We start from the raw sequence: 25,293 nt of genomic DNA, 5'->3' as shown, positions 1-25,293 counted from the left end.
CACAGGCTTGCTGAATGGATACAAAAACAAGACACATTTATATTCTGTCTACAAAAGACCCACTTCAGACCTAGGGACACATACAGACTGAAAGTGAGGGGATGGAAAAAGATATTCCATGAAAATGGAAATCAAAAGAAAGCTGGAGTAGCAATACTCATATCAGATAAAATAGACTTTAAAATAAAGAATGTTACAAGAGACAAGGAAGGACACTACATAATGATCAAGGGATCAATCCAAGAAGAAGATATAACAATTATAAATATATATGCACCCAACATAGGAGCACCTCAATACATAAGGCAACTGCTAACCGCTCTAAAAGAGGAAATTGACAGTAACACAATAATAGTGAGGGACTTTAACACCTCACTTACACCAATGGACAGATCATCCAAACAGAAAATTAATAAGGAAACACAAGCTTTAAATGACACAATAGACCAGATAGATTTAATTGATATTTATAGGACATTCCATCCAAAAACAGCAGGTTACACTTTCTTCTCAAGTGCACAAGGAACATTCTCCAGGATAGATCACATCTTGGGTCACAAATCAAGCCTCAGTAAATTTAAGAAACAGAATCCAACAACACATTAAAAGGATGATACACCATGATCAAGTGGGATTTATCCCAGAGGTGCAAGGATTCTTCAATATACGCAAATCAATCAGTGTGATACACCATATTAACAAATTGAAGAAGAAAAACCATATGATCATCTCAATAGATGCAGAAAAAGCTTGTGACAAAATTCAACACCCATTTATGATAAGAACTCTCCAGAAAGTGGGCATAGAGGGAACCTACCTCAACATAATAAAGGCCATATACAACAAACCCACAGCAAACATCATTCTCAATGGTGAAAAACTGAAAGCATTTCCTCTAAGATCAGGAATAAGACAAGGATGTCCACTCTCACCACCATTATTCAACATAGTTTTGGAAGTCCTAGCAACGGCAATCAGGGAAGAAAAAGAAATAAAAGGAATACAAATTGGAAAAGAAGAAGTAAAACTCTCACTGTTTGCAGATGACATGATACCATACATAAAGAATCCTAAAGATGCCACCAGAAAACTACTAGAGCTAATCAATGAATTTAGTAAAGTAGCAGGATACAAAATTAATGCACAGAAATCTCTTGCATTCCTATACACTAATGATGAAAAATCTGAAAAAGAAATTAAGGAAACACCCCCATTTACCATTGCAACAAAAAGAATAAAATGCCTAGGAATAAACCTACCTAGGGAGACAAAAGACCTGTATGTAGAAAACTATAAGACACTGATGAAAGAAATTAAAGATGATACCAACAGATGGAGAGATATACCATGTTCTTGGATTGGAAGAATCAATAATGTGAAAATGACTATACTACCCAAAGCAATCTACAGATTCCATGCCATCCCTATCAAATTACCAATGGCATTTTTTACAGAACTAGAACAAATCATCTTAAAATTTGTATGGAGACAAAAAAGACCCCGAATAGCCAAAGCAGTCTTGAGGGAAAAAAATGGAGCTGGAGGAATCAGACTCCCTGACTTCAGACTATACTACAAAGCTACAGTAATCAAGACAATATGGTACTGGCACAAAAACAGAAATATAGATCAATGGAACAGGATAGAAAGCCCAGAGATAAACCCACGTACCTATGGTCAACTAATCTATGACAAAGGAGGTAAGGATATACAATGAAGAAAAGACAGTCTCTTCAATAAGTGGTGCTGGGAAAACTGGACAACTACATGTAAAAGAATGAAATTAGAACACTCCCTAACACCATACACAAAAATAAACTCAAAATGCATTAGAGACCTAAATGTAAGACTGGACACTATAAAACTCTTAGAGGAAAACATAGGAAGAACACTCTTTGACATAAATCACAGCAAGATCTTTTTTGATCCACCTCCTAGAGTAATGGAAATAAAAACAAAAATAAACAAATGGGACCTAATGAAACTTCAAAGCTTTTGCACAGCAAAGGAAACCATAAACAAGACGAAAAGACAGCCCTCAGAATGGGAGAAAATATTTGCAAACGAATCAACAGACAAACGATTTATCTCCAAAATATATAAACAGCTCATTCAGCTCAATATTAAAGAAACAAACACCCCAATCCAAAAATGGGCAGAAGACCTAAATAGACATTTCTCCAAAGAAGACATACAGATGGCCAAGAAGCACATGAAAAGCTGCTCAACATCACTAATTATTAGAGAAATGCAAATCAAAACTACAATGAGGTATCACCTCACACCAGTTAGAATGCGCATCATCAGAAAATCTACAAACAACAAATGCTGGAGAGGGTGTGGAGAAAAGGGAACCCTCTTGCACTGTTGGTGGGAATGTAAATTGATACAGCCACTATGGAAAACAATATGGAGGTTCCTTAAAAAACTAAAAATAGAATTACCATATGACCCAGCAATCCCACTACTGGGCATATACCCAGAGAAAACTGTAATTCAAAAAGACACATGCACCCCAATGTTCATTGCAGCACTATTTACAATAGCCAGGTCATGGAAGCAACCTAAATGCCCATTGACAGACGAATGGATAAAGAAGCTGTGGTACATATATACAATGGAATATTGCTCAGCCATAAAAAGGAACAAAATTGAGTCATTTGTTGAGATGTGGATGGATCTAGAGACTGTCATACAGAGTGAAGTAAGTCAGAAAGAGAAAAACAAATATCGTATATTAACGCATGTATGTGGAACCTAGAAAAATGGTACAGATGAACCGGTTTGCAGGGCAGAAGTTGAGACACAGATGTAGAGAACAGACATATGGACACCAAGGGGGGAAAACTGTGGTGGGGTGGGGATGGTGGTGTGCTGAATTGGGCGATTGGGATTGACATGTATACACTGATGTGTATAAAATTGATGACTAATAAGAACCTGCAGTATGAAAAACAAACAAACAAAACAACTAATACTAATCTTTCATTGGGTTATTTGTATGGAAATATGTTAATATAAATGTTTCAGACATTACATGAAATTTCTAAAAATCTTATATGTTCTGGTTTAATGTTATAATTCTAGTTATTACTTTAAAATGTATATCTCAGAAATAACTAAATTTCTTTGTCAAGTGCATTATTATGAACTTTCATCAAATCTTTAACCGTGGTCATTTTTAAGTCTTTTGTCATTTACAGACAGTTCTGGGTGTACTCTGATGCTTTTACAAATATGTTCCTATAAAAGGGTTTCATCTTCAAGGAATTCATGGAAAAGACTCTGACAAGTACAGGTTTCTGGTAACTGACTGTACTGCTGAACTGAATGAATAAGCATTTTCAGAACTCTAATGAAAAACTGATGAACTCATAAAAGTGCTAACAAAAAATCAAGATAAAAAAAATTAATTACATGGGACTGAGTGAACTGATGAGGATGAGTATAATTTTTGTGACTTTCGTTTGAATTAAAAAAAAAAATCCCACAAGGACTCAGAGGCAAAGAATATACAAATCAATTTTCACTGCAAAGTAAAAGAGCTGTTACAGTGGAGGATTACTGGACTGAATGTCAATATTATGACATAGTATGAGTGTGTTTCGTGTTTGGTAATTGTAATCATTGTTGCTTTTGTTGTGGTCATCCATATACAATGCTTGGTGTCAGTCTATTTATCTCTTGTAAAAATAGAATACAGTGTGTGTGGAAAAAAGAAAAGAAATGGTATAGCTGAGACGGTTTGCAGAGCAGAAATTGAGACACAGAAGTAGAGAAAAAACATATGGATACCAAGGGGGGAATGTGGCGGGGGTGGGGGGTGGCGGTGGGATGAATTGGGAGATTAGGATTGACATGTATACACTGATGTGCATAAAATGGATGACTAATAAGAACCTGCTGTATAAAAAAAAAATTAAATTAAATTAAAAAAAAAAAGAAACTGTAGCCTCTGTGGTTTCTGTTCTGAAAGTTATTTGCTAATGGAAACAACTGTGTCAACATTAGTCTTGAAGCAACCATGGCTGTAAGAAAGTGTATGTTCAGAGAGCAGGCACACCAAGTGTGCACGGGTTATCTCAGGACGGTTATGAGCAGGTCTGGAACCCAAGGTCAGTGCCATGCTGGTTCCTAATCCTGTATTAGATCCTTACTGCTGCTCTAACAAATTACCACAAATGTACTGGCTTAAAACAAAGATAGATATATTCTCCTACACTTCTGGATGTCAGAAGTGTGAACTGGGACTCACTGGGCTAAAATCAAAGTGTTGAAAGGGCTGTGTTCTTCAAGAGTTTCTAGGGGAGAATCCATTTCCTTGTGTGTTCCAGCTTCTGGAGGAATCCTGCGCTCCTAAGCTCACGGCCCCGCCGCCTTCAAGGCCAGCAATTGTATCATGCTGACCTCTGCTTCCTTCATCACCTCTCCTTCTCTGAGTCTCCTGCCTCCCTCTTCCACTTATGGACCCCTGTGATTATATTGGGTCCATCGAGATAATCTACAATAATCTTCCTATTTTAAAGTCAGTTTAATAACGACCTTAATTCCCTTTGTTATCGACCAGGGTTTTTGGCCTCCTTAGTCAGTAGAAATTGATCAGACGCCAGACAAGAAATTCAGGCAAGGCTTTATTGGGACCCCTGCTACAGCAGCGGGGAGAGAGAACAAGTAACATGTTCCCTTGCTAGCTCACTCACCGAGCAGGAGCAAGCTGGTTCCTTACATGGGGGTGAAGGTAGGGATGTGTCCGGGGATCGGGCGTGGGGGGGGGGCGTGGCTAGGTGGTCTGCCCACCCCTTTGGTGGTACTGTGCACAGGAGGCATGCACAGTACCCTGCTTTTGCTCCCAGCTTTTCAGAAGTGCCAGTTGAGCTTGTTTGGTCTTTTTGTATTTTTTGTCCAGAATTTGCCCCAACTGCACATTCATGAAGTTATTTTTAGACCCTTATAGTTTCTTTGTATTTTGTTGCTCAAGGAGACGTTTGTCCAGGTTCAAGCGTTGCAGCTCTGCACAAAGGGTCCCAGGTCCCAGCCTGACTCACCTTTACCATGTAACTTAGCATATTCACAGATTCCAGAAATTAGGATATGGACCTCTTGGAGGTGGGGGAATTATTCTACTCCTTCATATGGCATACAAGGCTCTCTACCATGCAGACCAAAACTGTCTTTCCGGCTTCATCTCCCACCAAATACTGTGTATTAGTGATATATCGCTGTATAACAAGTCACCCTAAAACTTAATGGCTTAAAACAACAACACGTATTATCTCACAGTTTCTATGGGTGAGGAATCCAGGGACAGGTTACCTGGGTCCTCTCATGGTCTTTCATGAGGCTGCAATCAAGATATCGGCTGGGGCTGCTTACATCGCAAAGCTCAACTGAGGAAGGATCTGCTTTCAGGCTCATTCTCGTGACCCTTGGCGGGATTCTTTCCTCCCTGGCTGTGGGCTGGAAGCTGCTCTCAGTTCTTTGCTGTGCCGGCCCCTCCATAAGGCAGCTTACAGCGCGGCAGCTGCTTCATCAGAGCAAAAAGCAAGAAGAGCCAGAGAGACTGCAAGCAAGACGGAGCCGGTCTACTGCAACCTCATCCCATCACTTTTGCTGTATTATATTTATTAGAGTCAAGGCCAGCCCGCACGCTAGAGAAGGGGATTGATTACATAAGAGCATGAATGCCAGGAGGTGGGAACATGGGTCGATGTTAGAAGCTGTCTAGCACACCCCAATACGTATCCTGTGTTCTCACCTACGAAACCACCAAATTAATCCAAGAAAGAAAAAAAAAATGCTTTTTTTTTATCACCCATGCTATATATTTGTTCATTAATTCATTCATTCAAAAAGTATTCATTTGATAATGCCACTTGGCAGCAACATGGATGGACCTAGAGATTATCATACTAATGAAGTAAGTCAGACAGAGAAAGACAAATATCATAAGATACTTACATGTGGAATCTAAAATATGATACAAATGAACTTATCTACAGCACAGAAACAGACTCACAGACTTAGAAAACAAACTATGGTTACCAAAGGGGAAAGGGGGTGGGGGAGGGATAAATTAGGATTTGGAGATTAGCAGATACAAACTACTATATATAAAATAGATAAACAACAAGGTCCTACTGTATAGCACAGGGAACTATATTCAATATCCTGTACTAAACAAAATGGAAAAGAGTATGAAAAAGAATATATAACTGAATCACTCTGCTGTACACCAGAAACTAAAAAATAAAATAAAATTAAATAAATAATATGAAATAAAATTTAAAAATAAATAAAATTTTTAAAAAGTATTCATTTGATTCCTACTGTGAGCTGGGCAGTGTCTCAAGTACCTGGGACAAAGCAGTGAACAGAATAGATTAAGCTCCTGCCCCTTTGGAGCAGACATTCTAGTGGGGAAGGAGACAGACAGTAAGTGAACTACACATAGAGTATGACAGAGGGAGAGGAGCTAGAGCAGGTAAGGGGCACGGTGGGTGTCAGGGGGGTGAGGCTGTCTCATATGGAATGGTCTGGAAGCCTTCTCTAAAAGCTGACCTTTGAGCAGAGACATGAAAGAAGTGAGGGAGCCACCATGAGAGTATTTGGAGTAAGGATTTCCCAGGCAGAGAGGACAGCAAGAGCAAAGGTGGCTGATGGGTTCAAGGAACAAGAAGTGCTGCTGCAGGGAGATCAGCTCTGTGCTTTGTGACCACCTAGAGGGGTGGGATAGGGAGGGCGGGAGGGAGGGAGGAGATATGGGAACATATGTGTATGTATAACTGATTTACTTTGTTATAAAGCAGAAACTAACACACCATTGTAAAGCAATTATACTCCAATAAAGATGTTAAAAAAAAAAAAAAATCTCAGAAAAAAAAAAAAAAAAAAAGAAGTGCTGCTGGAACAGAGTGAACAAAGGAGAAAGTGGGTGGAGGTGAGGTCCAGAAGGAAACCAAATGCCAGATCTTACAGGGCCTGGAGGTCGTTAAAAGGAATTTGAATTTTTTTTTTGCTTTTTCATCATATGGTATATTTTTTCAATTTTTATCGGAGTATAGTTGATTTACAATGTTGTGTTAGTCTAAGCTGGGAGTCACTGTGAGAATGGCCTCCTAAAAGGAGCTACTTAAAATGCGGTAGTTAGAAAAAAAAGTAGACCCCTCCTTCATAATCTCATTATTTCCAGTTCTCTGTGTGAGGGGGAGATATACTTTGCTTTATTATACAGCTACAATTCTAAAAAAGTTTTTAATATATACATATTACTTAATATAGTTCATTGATCTCACGCTTTGCAATTACTTACTTTAAAAGATAATATCTGAAAGCCCTGGGTGTTTGAAACTGCTTTCATCCCCAGATAAGGAAAGAGAAATCAAACAAAACAATTTATGGCCCACTGCTTTCCCGACATCAAACAACTTCAAAGAGCCTAGGCCGGAACCCAGGTCATGTCAATTTAATTCATTGCATAAAGCCAGACCTCACCTGGCCGATGCTCACCTGAGAGCCTAAGAGGGCTTATTGGAAAGCAAGTGCCTCAGACTGTAAGTGAGGTGGTGCCTTAGGAATCCCCCAAACCTCAATGAAGTGGTTGCCGATAAACAACCAAGAGGCTGTCTGGGTGTGCAAAGGCTTAGGAGAAAGTCTCTGTTATACGCACACATTAGCCGGCCTCCCAGGATTTTAGTAAAGGACACTTGGTCACCCCATATTAAGCCCAGAGTGTCTCCTATGACTGTGCGGCCTAGATGTGACCTTCAGGCACCTGGGAGGCTCTATAGTAGGTAAACTTAGATAAGCAAATGGAAATTAGTTTTATCAGGGAGAGAGCGGTCAGCATAAGTGGTTAGGAGTGGCTGGAGGATGGGGGGAGGAGGTCAGACTGTTTTACAAAGAGAAGCGTATATAAGAAAAAGTAGAGAAATACTCTACTTGCAAACACTGGGACTTGTGAACGGGAGACATGGACAGGACAGGGGAGAGTGGGATGACCCGGGTCACCCTCCAACTCCTGACCCTCCTCTGGGCTATGACTGGGACCAGCACCCAGACCCGAAGCTCGTGCTGTGAGTAGAGCATTTTTTCCAAGGTCAGGGAAGCAGTTACCCTGGGGATAGGCAGAAACCTCAGACACTGACCGTCTGCTCACGTGGTAGTGCCTGAAAATAGCGATCACTCTAGGAGTTCCAAAACGGGTGAGTCAGGATGTGAGTGTGTGTGGTGCATCTTTCCTGACTTAATAGCAGAAGTTCTTTGAGAGGCAAGTCTATGCATTTTACTTTAAGAGAAATTGAAATACCATTGCAGGAATGATGGTTGATGATACAGAGAAAGACCCTCAGTGGCCGTTCTGACCAGGTACCACTACTAGTGAGAATGCTGGGTACCTGCTGAGGATAGGTCATATCCCAAATCTTTCATATTTTTCATGTAAGAGGGAGAAAAAAATGGATGCAAGGAAACCAGTGACTTCTAGGAACATGCTAGAAATAGCATGAAATGTCTGTGAGCCATAGTGCTCGATGTTACAAAGTGAAAAATCACTTTCTTAAAGATAAGGGTTATTTGGGAAGATGTAGGGACTAATTGGCCTCAAAAGAAAAAGCCCAATGTTTTCCCCATTGCTCTTTAAAAATCACCCCAAAGGGAGCATCCCTGAGGATACCAAGGCTAATCCTGTCTTCTCCTAAGAGACACAGGAAACATGTTTCTGAGAAGAGGGAATGAGGATGAGGGGTTTGGTAAACGGCTTTGTCCCTTGCAGCTGTTCCCTTAGCAGAGCAGCCCTTGGTTAATGGCATCCAAGTACTCATGGAGAGCTCCGTGGTCAACTCTGCCTTCCCAAACCCCAGCATCTTGATTGCCATGAACCTGGCCGGAGCCTACAACTTGGAGGCCCAGAAGCTCCTGACTTACAAGCTCATGGCCAGTGACACAGCCGGTGAGAAGCCAGGGCCCCTCTGCCCGCTCCCTGAATCTCCACCCCCAGGGCCCACCTCCATGTCGCCCCACCCCAGTGCTACCTGTGATGGTACCTGAATCACCCAAACACCTTTCCCTGCATACTTGGAAGGACTCATGTGTGAAGTCAGGGCATTCACACAGGAGGGCAGTAAAGCAGAAAGAGCTCTAGATTAAATGTAAAAGAGTGGATTTCCAGGTCTGGCTCTGCCACTTACTAATTCTGTGACCTTGAACTAGTCACAGATCCCCATCAACCACAAGTTCGTCATTTGCGAAATGCAAATAATTCTAATAACAATAACACTAATAGCAATAACAACAACAATAACAATAATAATAAAATCTCTGTTCTGCCCACCTCACAGGAGTTGCCTTGAGGTTCAAATTAGATAAACTTGAGTAAAGTTAAAATTATCTTGTAACTATACATTTTTTATATAGGAATTTGTATGGGTATTCTTGCTGTTTTTCTAAACAGATACCAGGAATTCCTTATGGGGTTGTCAAGTCACATAGAGGCCACTAGATTAATGGCCTACTTAATGTTTTTCCATACTTCTTCAATGTTTTTCCATACTTCTTTCCTTAAGAAAGATCAAAAAACTAATCACATTATTTAAAAAATCGAAATGATCTGGAAAGAAGCAGAGAGTTCAGCCTGGCCCCTGGTGCTCTCTCCCGTGAGAACGCCTTTGTTTAACTATATTGTTCTCTCTTCTACAGACCTTACCATTGGCCAGCTTGCCCTCACCATTATGGCCCTCACCTCCTCCTGCCGAGACCCTGGGAACCGAGTATCGATTCTACAGAGACAAATGGAGAACTGGGCACCTGCCAGTAAGACCTCATCAGAAGGGAGGGGGAAGTGAGGCAAATGGCCCTTCCTGAGAATTTTAAATCTATAAAGAAAAAGGAAGGGAGAGTGGAAGTTTAGGCAAGAGACACAAAGTACCTCTGATGATCCCACAAGTGAGATCTCCACTTCCAATCCAATGAACTAGAAAAGACCACTATCCCAGGGAAACAGTTCTATGCCATCATTGAAGAGAGCAGCATCCCTTTTATTCTGTTCTCATGCCAGATGACAGTGTTACTCTGAGACACATGGACGTTATCTCTTGCCATATGGTATCTTTCTTTTTGGACAGGTTTTCTAGCAATGTCTCTTTAAAAGGTTTGGCTTTTCCTTTTTCACAAATATCTTCTTTATGGTGAATGTTAGTCTTATGAAGGCCCTCTATCCCTTTCCAAGGCCTCAATACCCATGCTTCATCCTTCTATGGGCCCAGTCTGGCGATCTTGGCGCTGTGCCAGAACAACCCGGAGACGACCTTACCCATAGCGACCCGCTTTGCCAAGAGCCTGCTGGCCAATTCCTCTCCCTTCAACGTGGGTGAGTAGGTCACCACTTTCACACAGTGCCCTGAGCTGGGAACATCAAGGTCACTGAAGGGTAGAGCTGGAGGGAAAGTGGGAGGGGGGGGAGCTTTCCATGGAAGAGGAGCTCAGGACCATGAAAATGTCTGTAGATGAGAGATACTTGGCAAATATTTGTTGGACATGTGAATTAAGGTATAAATGAAAGAGAGAAAATAAAACAGAAACCAGGACAATACTTGACATGTCTGACAGTTACAGACAAATCAGAATCTCCATTGAGAACAATAAATATGTCATCCAAGTCAGGAGTTGTTCCCAGACGAGTGATTAAATTATTAAATCAGTGTCTGGACTCAGTCCCACCCTGAACCTCCTCTTAAATCGCTGCTGTTGCTTCCACACTCTATTCTTCTCGATGCTTCTCCTTACTACATCCAAATATTCTCTCTTTTTTTTTTTTTTTGGCTGTGTTGGGTCTTTGTTGCTGTTTGTGGGCTTTCTCTAGTTGTGGCGAGCAGGGTTGGAGCATGGGCTCTAGGTGCATGGGCTTCAGTAGTTGCAGCACGCAGGCTTCAGTAGTTGTGGCTTGCGGGCTCTAGAGTGCAGGCTCAGTAGTTGTGGCGCACGGGCTTCGTTGCTCCGCGGCATGTGGGATCTTCCCGGACCAGGGCTTGAACCCTTGTCCCCTGCATTGGCAGGCGGATTCTCAACCACTGTGCCACCAGGGAAGTCCCCAAATATTCTCTTTATACTAAACAGCTACTCTCTGAACATTAAACCCATAATGCTCCCCTTCAAGGATGCACTGGAACCATCTTATTCCTTCATCCTGCAAGCACGTGGCTGCTTGTGAATGGAAGCTCTATCCTCTACCACACCATGTCCTTCTTCTGCACATAACGATCCCTTCTCTGTATGATGCCCTCTGTGGGGGCCACTGTTATGTCCCTCATTGGTGGTCATCTTTTCTCCTCTACCACTATCTAAGCAACAGTATTATCTCAGGTTTTCACCCCTTATACATGCCACATGAGCAACCTCTCTCCCTTCAGGCTTTATCAGACCAGCACACAGGTAGATATTTACGCAAGTACCCTCCCCATGGGTCAAACACAGACTGGCCTCTGTTTCCCATCTGGGACCTCATGCATTGCTGGGACCTCTCTGCCAGTTCAGGAAATTGGGACTTCTTTGCCAACATGGTCATCCTTAATGAGGTGATGAAATTTTGGGTGGAGATTAGGGTGGGGAGGAAAAGATTGATGAAAAAAGTGCCATCTGGCAAGTCTTTGATTTGTTCTGGTCTCGTCATGCCAGAGTTTGCCCATTCAGTTCACACATAATAAGAATGAAATAATGAAAAAATTCCTTGTGCTGGGTACTATGGGAGATGAAAATCCCCGCCCTCCCCCCATCTGAGAATTCACAGGGCACAGTAACAGCAGAGAGTGCCGAGATTGCAAAACAGGTACGAACAACAAATGCTAAAGGAATCCAGAAAAGAGACTACACTTGTTGTGTGGGGTGACAGAGAGGACTTCAGTGAGAGGTGGTGATGGCTGGACCTTCACCACTGCTGACATTTTGAAAGATAAACATTGGGACAAGAGAAGTGGGATTGAAAATGCTGCTAGTTGACTTTCATTCAAAGCATGAGCTGTGGAGTTATACAGATCTGCATTCAGGTGTGTGGCCTTGGGCAGTTACCTAACCTCTCTGAGCCCCCATTTCCTCATCCCCTAAATGGAGATAATTATAGGTCCTATTTCACAGACTGTCCTGAAGGGTAAAGGAGGTAATGAACCTGAACACAATAAGCACACAAATGTTAGTTGTTCATATTGTGGTGGTGGTGGTTGTCTTATCCCGTGCTGTGATTCTCAGACACAGGAGCAATGGTGACCTTGGCTCTGACCTGTATGTACCACAAGATCCCCGTAGGTTCAGAGGAAGGTTACAGAGTCCTGTTCGGTCAGGTACTAAAGAATACTGTGGAGAATATCAGCATGAGGATCCAAGACAATGGCATCATCGGAGACATCTACAGCACTGGCCTTGCCATGCAGGTAAATGCATCATTGATGCCCTTCGCTGGGTCCATGTCCCTAAGCCTGGATTGTAGGATCAAGAGACCAGGCTTCTGGTAGTATCTCTGGGGAGGACCAGCTACTGTGACTAGTGGTAGATTCCTTATGGCACCTGTGCCTCAGTTTCTCTACTGGTGAAATGCAGGTAAGTGTTAATTCATCCCTACCTCACAGGTAAAGTATAAAACCAAATGTGCATGAACTCTTTTCCCTTCCATGGAAAAATAAATAAATAAATAAATCCAAGAAATATATTGGTTTATTATGAATAATGATCAGTTTGTTCATAATAATTATAGACAATTGAAAGTTTGGTGTATTAAAATATAAGGATATTCCAAAAAAGTGGAAGCCAAACTATGTAATAAGTGAAGTCCATTATTATAGTGGTATGCCAGGCAGATAATCAATTATGTATGCTAATTTTTATGGGCTTTATGGCATTTGCCAGTCTTTTAAAATTTTTAATTTTTTGTGATTTCTTATTTAGAATAAAATTACATACTAACTTCCAAAAAAAAAAAATAAGGATATTCAAGGAGGTCCTCAAAAAATATTGAATCTTCTGATTCCATGCTGCCAATCAAGTGTTCTTTTATCAGATCTTTACCTTGATCCAAAAAAAGGTGGGATTGTATTCAAAATGATTAATGAAAATAATCTAAAACTGCCTGGACATCTAGTCTTTGTCAAGGTCTTTTACTATCTCAGTCTCAGTTCAACCTCACAAAGATCCCTAATATATGGCAGCGCCAGATGTGTCTGGTCATCAAGTCTATACTCAGTCCTATGCTTCCCTAGTATAGAGTCTCAGGCTTGGATTGTATAAGATGCTGCTTGATATAGCTCCAAATACAACCACACACACACACACACACACACAGACACACACACACACACACACACACACACACACACACCCCTCCCCTTCCATTGATTAGGGCAACATCTTCCCATGGAAAACACACCAATAATAACGGGGAGAGAGAACCAACTAGAATCAAAAATTAAAGGGTCATCTGTGGCCAAATCCTGTAGTCCAAACTAAGAAATTTATGCTCCAGAGTCTCAAAATGCCCCATGGGATTAATAGAAAAACTACATCATGACCTTCCCAACTTGGAAATCCCAAGAAACAGAGAATCATAATATTATGCTTAGTGAATTAAATCAAGCAAAGAAAGATAAATGCTGCATGATATCACCTATATGTGGCATCTAAAAAATAATACAAATGAATGTATATGCAAAACAGAAACAGACTCATAGATGTAGAAAACAAACTTGTGGTTACCAAAGGGGAGAGGGAAGGGGGGAGGGGCAAATTAGGGGTATGGGACTAACAGGTACAAACTACTACGTATAAAATAGATAAGCAACAAGGATATACTGTATAGCACAGGGAATTATAGCCATTATCTTGTAATAATCTATAATGGAGTATAATCTGCAAAAATACTGAATCACTATACCATATGCCTGAAACTAAAATAATATTGTAAATCAACTATACATCAATAAAAAATAAAGAAACAGAACCATGGAGTTACAATGCCAACCCTAAATCTAATTTAGCTCTGGACTAGTGCAGGGGGTTGGAGACTGGTCTGATATTCTATACATTAAAAATTAGTGATGTAATGTACAGTATGGTGACTATTGTTAATAATACTGTATTATATATTTGAAAGTTACTAAGAGAGTAAATCTTAAAAGTTCTCATCACAATGAAACTATGTGTGGTGATGAATGTTAACTAGACTTAAACTGTGACCATTTGACAATGTATACAAATATCAAATCATTTGTTACTACACCTGAAACAAATATAATGTTATATGTCAATTACATCTCAATTTTTAAAATATTTTTTAAAATTAAGATTAAAAAATGAGCAAAGGGCATAAATGGACTAGAAATTAGTTCATGTTAAACATAAGAGTAAATACAAAGTCCCCACTCCAATGTGCCATAGGACCAACTAATGAAAATAAAGTCAGTTTCTACATCATGTCGTGGTCAATAAAATTTTGTCAGAGAACAAAACACTGCCAGGGCTCAGGTCTAGAAAGCTTTGTCGGGGAACAAAGGAAGTCTTGAAGAAATCTAAGGCAAGTTTTATTCATGACTCACTTAAAATAACCTTGCTCACCTTAGAGCCAGACAGAGAAGTGTTTGCTTTTGCTAATTTGGTTTGTGAATTCTATTTGGGATTTTAGCACCTGCAGAGTACACCGTGAAAAGCTGTACCTGGGAATTAAAGTTTTTCTTTGGAAAAAGGCAGGACCTCCATATCCAGATATCATCCATATCCAGATATCAAAGGCCACGTGGATTACTTATCAGTTAGGATACATAACCTCTCCCTACCTGAGTTACGCCAGAGTTTACCCAGGCAGTCTGAAGTCTGAAATCACCAGATATCTACTATATAAACTTTTTCTAATCTAAAATGTTCTGGTGTCAAAAACAAAGGGTTTCTAAGGCTGTAACAACTTGGGTTTGCATCCCAGATTGGCCACCATCTTAGGCAAATATTGAATTTCCTGGAATTTCATTTTCCCCATAATAGCAAAGGTATAAAAAAGTCACAGGCACAATGTGGCATTTAATAATTGTTTGTGATCTCTCCCAGTGGAAGAGAGGTGATATTTAGCTTCCTTTGCAGCCTTCACTCACCCTCTGCCAGCTGTCAGTGCCCTTCAAGTGACCTAGGCCACCCACATTGTTTCCCAGAGGCATTTCCTCCTCTTTCTTCCATAAATATTCCAACGCTTTCAAGGTTCCTCTGACAAGAACCTAACTTGGGGACATAAACTTCTTCATGCGAAGTTATTATTGACTTCTAACTGGCTAATGCATTACTGCTTTCTAAAGAGTTGGTGTTGTGATGTTTTATCCCAAGGGGATACATCTCACTTAGTGGGATTTGGGATATGAATATGGCAAGTAGACGAGATACAGATACGGTTGCTGGGAAAGCCTAACTGATGCCCTTTAACAAAACTGCCCTGTAAAGGGGCCTCTGGGAAGAGCCATTGTCATGGTTAGGGAGGTTAACAGAGCCTGTCAAAACTGCCTAGTTGCTCACAGTACTGCCTCTAGCTCACAGTCATTTCTGGCTCCCCTCCCTTCTCCCATTTCCCAGTCAAAGCTTCAGGTGAATGGGTCATCAGCAACCCCAGCCCATTAACATGCTCTGGTGGATGAGTCAGCACAACCCTAAAGGCAGGGAGGTGCTAAGGACAGCTTCCCAACACACCATTACAAAATGCTTTTGCATAGCATCCCATCTGAACCTCCAATGACCGCCCCAAAGGTAGGCAGGAACTATGATTTCTGTTTTACCCATGAGACAGAAAACTCAGCAAAGTAGAGTGACTTGCTTGGTGTATTCATCAAGACTCATTTTGCAAATAACAGAAACCCAAATAATGTTTGCTTAAGAAAAAAAAATGGAGATTTACTATTTCACATAAACTGGGGGATCCAGGGCTCGATTAGGTGATTTCAGGATTAATCAGAATAGAGGGCTCAAATCATATCAGGGATCACTCTTTCATCATCTCTCAGCCATAGTTTTTCTCATTCTCTCCTGCTGTATGGCTTCTTCAGAGTGGCTGAGAAAGATGGTCATTAGCACCTCAATGATTACTAACCCCTCAATGATTACTAACCCCAGCAAGGCGGAAGAAATGTTTCTCTCTCCCAATGTCTGTGTATCGTGGAAGGACTCTGATTAGTGCATGTGTCCATCAATCACTGTCACCAACAGGATGGCACTCTACGATTAGCCCAGCCCACAAGTCCACCCTTGTGGCCAGGATCGTGGAGCCTCTAGCTGACAGTACTGACATGATCAAAGAATGTGGGAAGAGTCCACCAAAGGGTGTGTAGAACAACAAAAAACAAAAGAAGTCTACTACTGTTAGATGGCCAGGTTGTCCTACACTAAAGCTTCCCCAGGAGCTTGCTTTGCCAGCTCTCATCCTCCTTCTACATGCAAGAACTGTTAGTAAATACAGCAGCCCTAATAGCACTCCCTGAATCTGAGTGTAGCTCAGATATTTATTGTGTGACTGCTATGTGACAGACACTGAACTAAGCAGTGGGGACACAGCCGTGAATAAGACAGATGTTGTCCTGAACCTCGTGCAGCTTCGGTTTTGGACTCTGGTTGATCACAAAGATTAGTGATCAAGTCTGTCCCTTATAAAGCTAATAAAGGCCAACTCTCAGCTATACCTAATCTGTCTCTCTCTCTCTCCCCACCCTCCCACCCCCACCCCGGCCCCAGGCTCTCTCTGTGACACCTGAACGACCTAACAAGGAGTGGAACTGCCAGAAGACCATGGATTCTGTACTGGATGAGATTAAGGAGGGGAAATTCCATAACCCCATGTCCATTGCCCAAATCCTCCCTTCCCTGAAAGGCAAGACATACCTAGATGTGCCCCATGTGTCTTGCAGCCCTGGTAAGAACTCTTAACATCTGTCTCTCCCTATAAAGTGGCAACTTATGCCAGGAATGATACTTGGACCAATTTTAAGTGGCATAAGGGCTTGTTAAATCCATGACTGCCATGTAGGCAGGGCCAGTTCCTAAGAGTTGTGTGTTAGCACGCAGCCGTGCTGTCCTGCCCTCAGAATTCTGCTCCCACGTCCACTTCATTCAACACACATTTACTGAGCACCTACTACAGGTAAATCATTTTGTTGGATGCTTGTGGAGAGAGAAGATCCATGGTCCTAACAGTCAAATAACATATGACTTCATTCATTCATTTGACAAATGCACCAAACATTAGGCAATATCTTATCATATCTGCTATTTACAAAGTCAGAAGATGGTATGTAGACAAAAACTACAATATTTGGAAGAATGAAATAAGTATTAAGCAGAAATAGAAACCATATACAGTGCAAAAGCAAAGAAAGTATGACCGATCATTGAGTTTGGGAACCTTAGGAGAAGAACAGAGTTGACATTTCAGCCAAGACTTGGAGATATAAAAATGTGCTCACAGCACACCAAAGGGATGGGGTGGAAATCTGGCACATTACCTTTTTATTTGAAATATCTTTATTTTATCCATTTACAAATATAATACAGAGATACTTAAAATTCAAACATGGCAGAAATATACATCTAGAAAGTAGAGTCCTGCAAAAAAATTTATCACCCCAGAGTCTTTGGTATAGAGTCCTCCAACTCTTCTTTCTAATCAAATACTAACATAAAGTATGATTCATCTTATGTTGCATGGACTTCCTGAGATAAGCAGAGATTAGTAAGCTCCTTGTCTATCTCAGTACAGAATCTATAGAGACCACAATTAAGCAATCTGACCACAATCATACCAAACATAGCCACATTTACTAACTCCTTAGGCTGCTTCCCAAAGATTTCCCAACTTGAACAAGGTGGCCATGGAGTCCTTCCTAGGATTCTACACTAGGTGCCCAGGTATTTTGTTAAATGGTCTGAAACTTACTACCTTTGCTTCCAGATTCTTCGGGTTAACAAAAAACCCCAAGTGAACAGAGAGCACCATGTAAAATACGTGACTTAGGGCTCACAATCCTCCCTTCAGTTTACAAATCCTTTTAACAAAATAAACATTCGTTATTAAGCTAGCTGTCAGTTCTTAAGCTGTCGTTATTAAGCTAGCTGTCAGCTACGATCAATTCTCTAGGATGGAAATGAGAGCTTCATAGGTCACACCAGTTCTTCAGAACAATCCACAAAGGACACAAAACCACTGTCATCTCTTGAAATGTGTTCTGGTATAAGCTGCCAATAACAGAGATTTTGTACCTATACTACAAACCCCATAATCTTTAACAAACTTGGCCTCTTTGCTCTTCCCAGGTCATGAGGTGCAACCAACTCTACCCAACCCTCCTAGCCCTGTTCCCACCTCAGCATACAATATCACCGTCAAATATACCGTAAATAACCAGCTGAGGGGTGTGGAGCGTCTCTTCAATGAGACCATCAATGTTAGTGTAAAAAGAGGATCAGTGCTACTTGTTGTCCTAGAGGAAGCACAGCGCAAAAACCCCACATTCAAGTGAGTGTTACAAGTGACATGCACCACTCCTCCCAAGCCCAACCTGAATTCCCATTCTCTCTCTCCTTCCTTCATTTTCTTGCTTTTTTCCCTTCTGATAATGTAACAGATCTTTATTTAATAGCCCTTTGAGGAGCCTGCAATCTAGTAACTAGGCAAGGCTCTCATAAAAATTAAATCATTCAAGTCAATATAAGATGGAGTTTTTAAAACAGGAATTCAAAGGAGAGAGAGCACAGTGTGGATTAGAAGAGTCAAGGAAGGCTGGTGGCTTTGGACCACATTCAAAGAATAGGTACCATACAGGAAGATATGGAAGGATGGTATTCAAGGAAGAGGGGGATGGTGAGGACAAAGCATTCGAGACAGGAGTGAGCAAGGAATTTAAGGTCAATGAGTAGACCAGCTTGACTAGACAAGAGAATACAGGACTGAATTAAATGAATGATGTCTGGAAGGATAGATTGGGTGATATTGTAGAAAGCCTGAAATACCAGGCTAAGGAATTCGGACTTCATGTTGCAGAGAAGGGTTGAAAGTTTTTGAGTAAGAAAAGTCATATTGTAAAATGTTAATTGGTCTGGGGAATGAGTGACAAGGAGGAAAGCTAGGGCATGACTACAGAAATGAAGCTGTAAACTGATGAGGACTTCATCTAGGAGAAATGTACTCATACCAAGGAAGATGCCCCAGGGCTCATGAGTGACTGGATGTGGGGGTCAAGAGCAAGAAGCTTCAAAACTATTGGTAGGAGTGTCAGGAAGAAAGAATGTCCTTCAGAGAAAAACCCAATTCCTTTAGATGATTAATTGTTGGCATTCAAAACAGAAACATTAGGAAGCTTTTAGAGGTATAAAGGAAGTCCTAGAAAAAGAGGTCAGGACAAGCAAAAGAGATTGGGTAGTCACCTGATAGAGTTGACGACTGAAGTTAGGGACAGTGTAGTAGGTGGCAGATACAATGCTTCCAATAAACCACGAGACAGATATAATTATTCCCATTTTACAGATAGAACCACTTAGGCCCAAAATGGTTAAGTAATATTCTGAAGATCACATAACATGCAACTAGTGGAATTGAGATCTGAACCCAGATTTGACTGACTCTTATGTTCTTTCTACTACCCAGTTGGGAAAGGGAAAGATATAGAAATAAATCACAAAGGAGAACATTAAACTTTGGGGAATGTTTATAGTTTGCAAAAAGAGGGAACAGTAGAGAAATATGGAGAAGCCTAAGCTGTAGGAGGAGGAGGGGGAAGATGCCAGGTCATGGAAAGGAAAAGAGGAGATACTTTCAAAGGAAAGATGGCCCAATCCAAATTCTGCAGAGGGATGTCCAGGAGAAAGACTGACAAAAGCCAAGGAATAGACGAGTGACATGGGATCTAGGGTTAGGATAAGTACACGTGTCTGCCGCCCACAGACCAGCTCCATAACTTCCCTAACTTCTGTAGAACAGGTCAAGATAAAGATCGCATTTCGAGAATACTTAATTTTCCAACAACCTGCTGAATATACTTTACTTCTTCTCTAAGCTTAGCTTTAATTTTGCCTGATTTAACTTTTCCTAACTATAAATGTAATAAATACACATAGAAGAAATTTTGAGGGGGGAAAGCATAAAGAAGAAAACAAAGCATCTATAGTCTATGCACAATATAATCACTGTTGATATTTTTTATAATTTTATAGGTATTTTCTCCATGCATATTACAAATAGTTGTGATCCATAATATACGAGATAGATATTTCTGATAAAACGTGTATCCCACATTTTCACTTAATATTATTGCATAAGCATTTTCCCATTTCACTGAAAAATATTGAAAATTGTGATTTTCATAACTGCAAAAGAGTCAATCTTGGATATCCATTCCATCACTCACCTAATTTTTTTGCCCATTGTTGGACATTTACATTTTAAAAATTTGCTTATTGATAGGTTTTTAGAAAATCTGTTCATTTTATTTTTATTTAATTCCAAGTGAAGTAATTTTATGTTCATTAGTCATTTGCATTTTCTCTTTGAAACATGATTTTTTCTGATCTTTAAAGCATTTAGAAGGTCTCTGTCCCTTCATCTTAACTTCTTATTGCCTGACTTAAAGTGAGGTATTAATCGTATATGATTTTATTCTTACAGATTTGAAACCACAATGACATCCTGGGGACCTATGGTCTCTTCTATTAACAATATCGCTGAAAATGTTAATCACAAGACGTATTGGCAGTTCCTGAGCGGCAAAACACCTTTAAATGAAGGTGAGAGAAGAAAAGGAATGTGGGCATTTTCTCCATCGTTTGAAGGCTAATTCTTTCATTGCCATATTTAATTTATTCATTTATTTAATTGATAAATAATTGTGAGACTGTATGTATATACAATAATTGTACATATAGCTGTTACATACGTATGTACATACGCAGATATATTATGAATATATATACAGTGTTGATAGATAGATAGAAAGATAGAACAGATGGGTTGCTCTCTAAAATAGCTTTTGAAAAAATCAAGAATCCTAACTCCACTCCAAGCCAGTGGGAAAATATCCAGTGAACAAGAAAAGTGGATTGACCTAAAGTAGTAAGAGCTAAAGAAGGAAAAAGCAGATGTGAGAAAGATTTTTTTTTTTAAGTGTGTGATCTAAGAAGATGGCCAATTTGGGGTTAAAAAATTAAACACGTATGTGTAAAGCAAAAGAACAGTGAATTCATAGCCAGTGGGAAATAAATGAGAGGGATAAGATAACATCTATTAATGTAGTAACGTTATCTTATTTCATACTCACATCAACTCTGTAGGCATTAGTGACTCTTTTTACAACAAAAAAAACTAAGTCTCACAAACAAAAAAGGGACTTGCCCAAGGTATACACATAGTATGTGATAGAGCAGATAATCAAGACCACAGCTTCACTCAAAATCCATTCTTCGCCTTCTTTTGTTGTAGTGTTGTTAAAAATCACCAGAAAGAAGAATGTTTGGGTGGGGAAAGGGGGAAGAATAAAACTCAGACTTCAGCAAAACCTTAACAATCTTTAAAATGTTTGTGCAAATACTAAAATATCCTGCAACTTAAAGAGTACTGGTCTATGGTTTTGTCGAAGGATGATGTTACCTAGTTAACCTGATGTTCATTGTCACCGTGCTTTGTCAAGATGCTTCATTATCCAAGTCTACAATGAGAGAGACGTTTTTCCTAGAGCCTACCATGGATTTGACAAAAAAATCTGTTCAGAATTTGTGGAATTGAAGCACAGCATTTAAGAAAGATCTTAGAGTCACATAAGCCTTGGTTAGGATACCCTTCTCTCGCTCCCTCTCTCTTTTTTTTTTTTTTTTTTTTTTTGCCACACCACACAGCTTGCAGGATCTTAGTTCCCTGACCAGGGATCAAACCTGGGCCCAGCAGTAAAAGCGCTGAGTCCTAACCACTGCACCACCAGGGAATTCCTGAAGCCCCTTCTCTTATTTTCTAGCTATACTAGGCAAATAATGAATCTTCTCTGAGGCACAGTGCCCACAGCCATAATATGGAAAGAGCAATAACCATTTCTTAGGTTATTGTGAGGATTAGAAATAATGTGTTTGAAATGAGTAAATTCAGTACCTTTTGCATGGCATTTGTTCAAAAATGCTAATCACTATTGTTATTAATTCTCTTACCACCTTCATCTCAAGAATTGCCCTGGGAACTTAAATCAGGCTAATTCTCATGTCTGCCAGTTACTTTTCTTCTCTGGGGAAAAGAAAGTCCTCTGAGATCCAAAAAGATTTGGGCCTGAAATTGTCATGCTTTCTGATGCCTGGCTACTTCAGAGTTAATCATCGATTATGTCATCATCTGTGTTTCCTGCCCAGAAAGACAAGAATTCTCAACCCACTGCCCTTCCTCACTTCTTACAAAATCTTCCAAAATGAACATGAGTTCCCGCCTTGAATGCCCTAAATTTGGCTTACATAAGCCATTTTAATAGTAACTACTTTCTTGCATACTTATTATGTGTCAGATACTGTATGAGGCATTTGGCAGTCATTATTTCTAATCCTGAAAATAATTCTTCAGCATAAATACTAGTAGTACAATAGTGTGTATGAGGGAAGGAGGCTGGCACAATATAAGGGGCTTGGCCAAAGATGTGCTCCACATGGCAACTGAGAACCTGGAAACAAGGACCCCTGAATCTCAGTTCCATGCTCCCTTCATACTAATCAACTCTTTGGCGATTTTGTCTCTCTAACCAATTTAATGGGCTGGTCCCGTGGGAGGGTGGCGTGGTTATGGGCACCGTGGGCACCTCGTGTTGTTCTCTGCTTGTTTCCAGGAGTTGCTGACTACAAACCCTTCAACCACGAGCACATCACAGCCAACTTCACACAGTACTAAGGAGGAGAAGGATTGAGCTTCTATCAAACGTCCCCAGAGGACGGCTGGAATTTTTTTTTCACCTCATTTCAAATCTGTGCAAAAAAGTAGGTATTTACAATGCTACCATATTCCTGGTTAAAACTTGGAAACCACAATGTAAAATAAATGATGCAAACTTCACTGGAGTTTCAACATCTGTGACCCATGAAAGAAAAAGTCCGGCTTCTCAAGACAATGACGACGGCCAGTCATCATTTAAACCTACGGTGAGGGGGAAAAGGGGGCGTCTCGCTGATATTTTGGAAGGTCATTCTGATCTTTTTGATTAATTAACCAACACACTCTTTTATTCTATAAAGGAAATGATGTATCTTTAAAACTTCTATTTTTATTTCTTATACCAAGTACTCCTTTTCAAATCACCTAGTGTAAACATATATATGTACACACTCATTCATCCATATATAAAGTGACCAAAATTATTTCATATGAAGCTCCCAGATGGTTCAGAACTAGGTAAATCATGTTATCGATATATCACAACTCTCCCCTTCCATTTCCAATATTTGTTCTGTGTAAATCACATTTCAAATATATTTTATATAATTTATATATGTATTTAATATATTAATATGAACATAATGTGTATTTAATATTAATATAAATTTAACATATAATATGTTTTATATATTAAATGTAGATATACAACTGTGTCCCATAAATAATACATATAATATTTTAGATATAAAATATAGATCTATAATCTCACCCTGTCCTACATATGTATATAAATACGGAAGTTACAGATCTTTGGGAGAAAAATTTAAGACAATCAACTGGTAAATTCTGCTTGTTGGAGTCAACACTGGAACAAACTTTCTAGAGAAGAATATGAACATTTGTATCAAAAGACATAAGATATACACTTTGATCCCCAAAAGTCCTAATTCTGAAATTTATAGAAAGGGGGAAATCATAAGAGGACACAGATATATATATAAGAATCTAAATGTCAGCTGGGATGATCAGAGAAAAAAACTTAGATATGCAGCCTCAATACAGTTCCTAAAACTGAAGCCCAGAAGTGGACAGACTTCACGGCCCCATCACAGGCCTCCCCTCCTGGCATCTCAGAGTAAGAACCTGCTCTCCGGTAACAATCTGGCTCCCAGGAGAAAGAGGCGTGAACCACACAGGCCCAGATCCTCACACCCATCACAACTATTAGGTAAGTCACCGTATCCCCGAAAAAGACCAGGACTGTTACAGTGGTAGAAACCCTCAGGGAGTGGTGAATAAGTGCTCTCTCATAACATATCATAATGTTTGTAATATGGAAAACATGGAAACAATGTGTATGTCCAAAAACAGAGCAATGCATAGGTAAACCCTGGTGGGTCTGTATGATGGGATTCCTATAAGTCACTAAAATTCATGTTGAAGATAAATACTTGATGACATGAAAAGACATTCATGCATAGCCAAGTGAAGCAATCAGACTACACAACATCACAATATCATCCGTCCCAGGGTGTGACAGTGGTTATCTCTGCATGATAGAATGATTAGTGATTGATGTTTTTTGGTTTATTTGTTTCTCTGGTTTCTAAGTTTTCTCCATTCAACACATAATAATTGAGCAATGGAAATGGGGGGAAATTATTTTAAACAAAGATGACTTTTTCTCCTTTAACAAAAAATTGGGCAACCAAAGGAAGGTGTGTGTGTGTGTATTCCACACCCAGCCTTTGCTCTAATGATAGAAATTGAAGGAAAAAGAGGGGCATGAAAGACTAGGGGGAATCTCAGGCTGGTTTCATGTATGAAAACCTTGTTTTAACTACCTACCTAGTAATTAACTGTGTTCATCTGTATTGGCAGGGGTGGGGGACAGGGGAGTGAGATTGACAATGGGTCTGCTATGAGAAGTTGCAATTCCCCTTTGAGGAAGCACCTTAATTAAATGTAGTCTGTGTGGGTTCATTTTTGCGTAATCTGTAATGCCCCAGACTGCATTCCGTTGTTTCAGTGACTACAATAAGTGCTTTTGTGACCTCTAGTGGTCATGGCTGGTAAAGGCTAAGCCTCCTTTAGGGAGTGGTCAGTTATGCATAACCACTTTTGCGAAGATGCAGGAGAAAAAGGAAGGAAGATTGCTACCAAATACTTTTCCCCTATTTAAAAATAGTAAGGAATTAACAAAGTGGATATAGAGGGAACATACCTCTACATGATAAAGGCAAGCCTACAGTCAATATCTTACTCAAGCATGAAAAGCTGAAAGCATTTCCTCCAAGATCAGGAACAAGACAAGGATGCCTATTCTTGCCACTTTTATTCAACATAGCTTTGGAAGTCCTAGTCACAGCAGTCAGACAAAGAAAAAAGAAATAAAAGGAATCCAAATT

General features: G+C 40.0%; 1 protein-coding gene across 1 annotated transcript; it reads left to right on the top strand.

Moving 5' to 3' along the window:
- Positions 1-7,943: 7,943 nt before the first annotated feature.
- CBLIF (cobalamin binding intrinsic factor) lies at positions 7,944-23,064 on the top strand. Its single transcript, XM_036861884.1, has 9 exons — positions 7,944-8,072; positions 8,771-8,947; positions 9,694-9,807; positions 10,223-10,363; positions 12,235-12,416; positions 16,735-16,912; positions 18,310-18,511; positions 20,657-20,775; positions 22,842-23,064. The coding sequence occupies exons 1-9, from the start codon at positions 7,970-7,972 to the stop codon at positions 22,901-22,903; spliced, it is 1,278 nt and encodes a 425-aa protein (XP_036717779.1). The 5' UTR covers positions 7,944-7,969; the 3' UTR covers positions 22,904-23,064.
- Positions 23,065-25,293: the final 2,229 nt, after the last annotated feature.

Source organism: Balaenoptera musculus, chromosome 8, assembly GCF_009873245.2.
Source record: "Balaenoptera musculus isolate JJ_BM4_2016_0621 chromosome 8, mBalMus1.pri.v3, whole genome shotgun sequence".
In the NCBI taxonomy this organism is placed as follows: Eukaryota; Metazoa; Chordata; class Mammalia; order Artiodactyla; family Balaenopteridae; genus Balaenoptera; species Balaenoptera musculus.
This window is presented reverse-complemented; position numbering and strand designations above follow the sequence as displayed.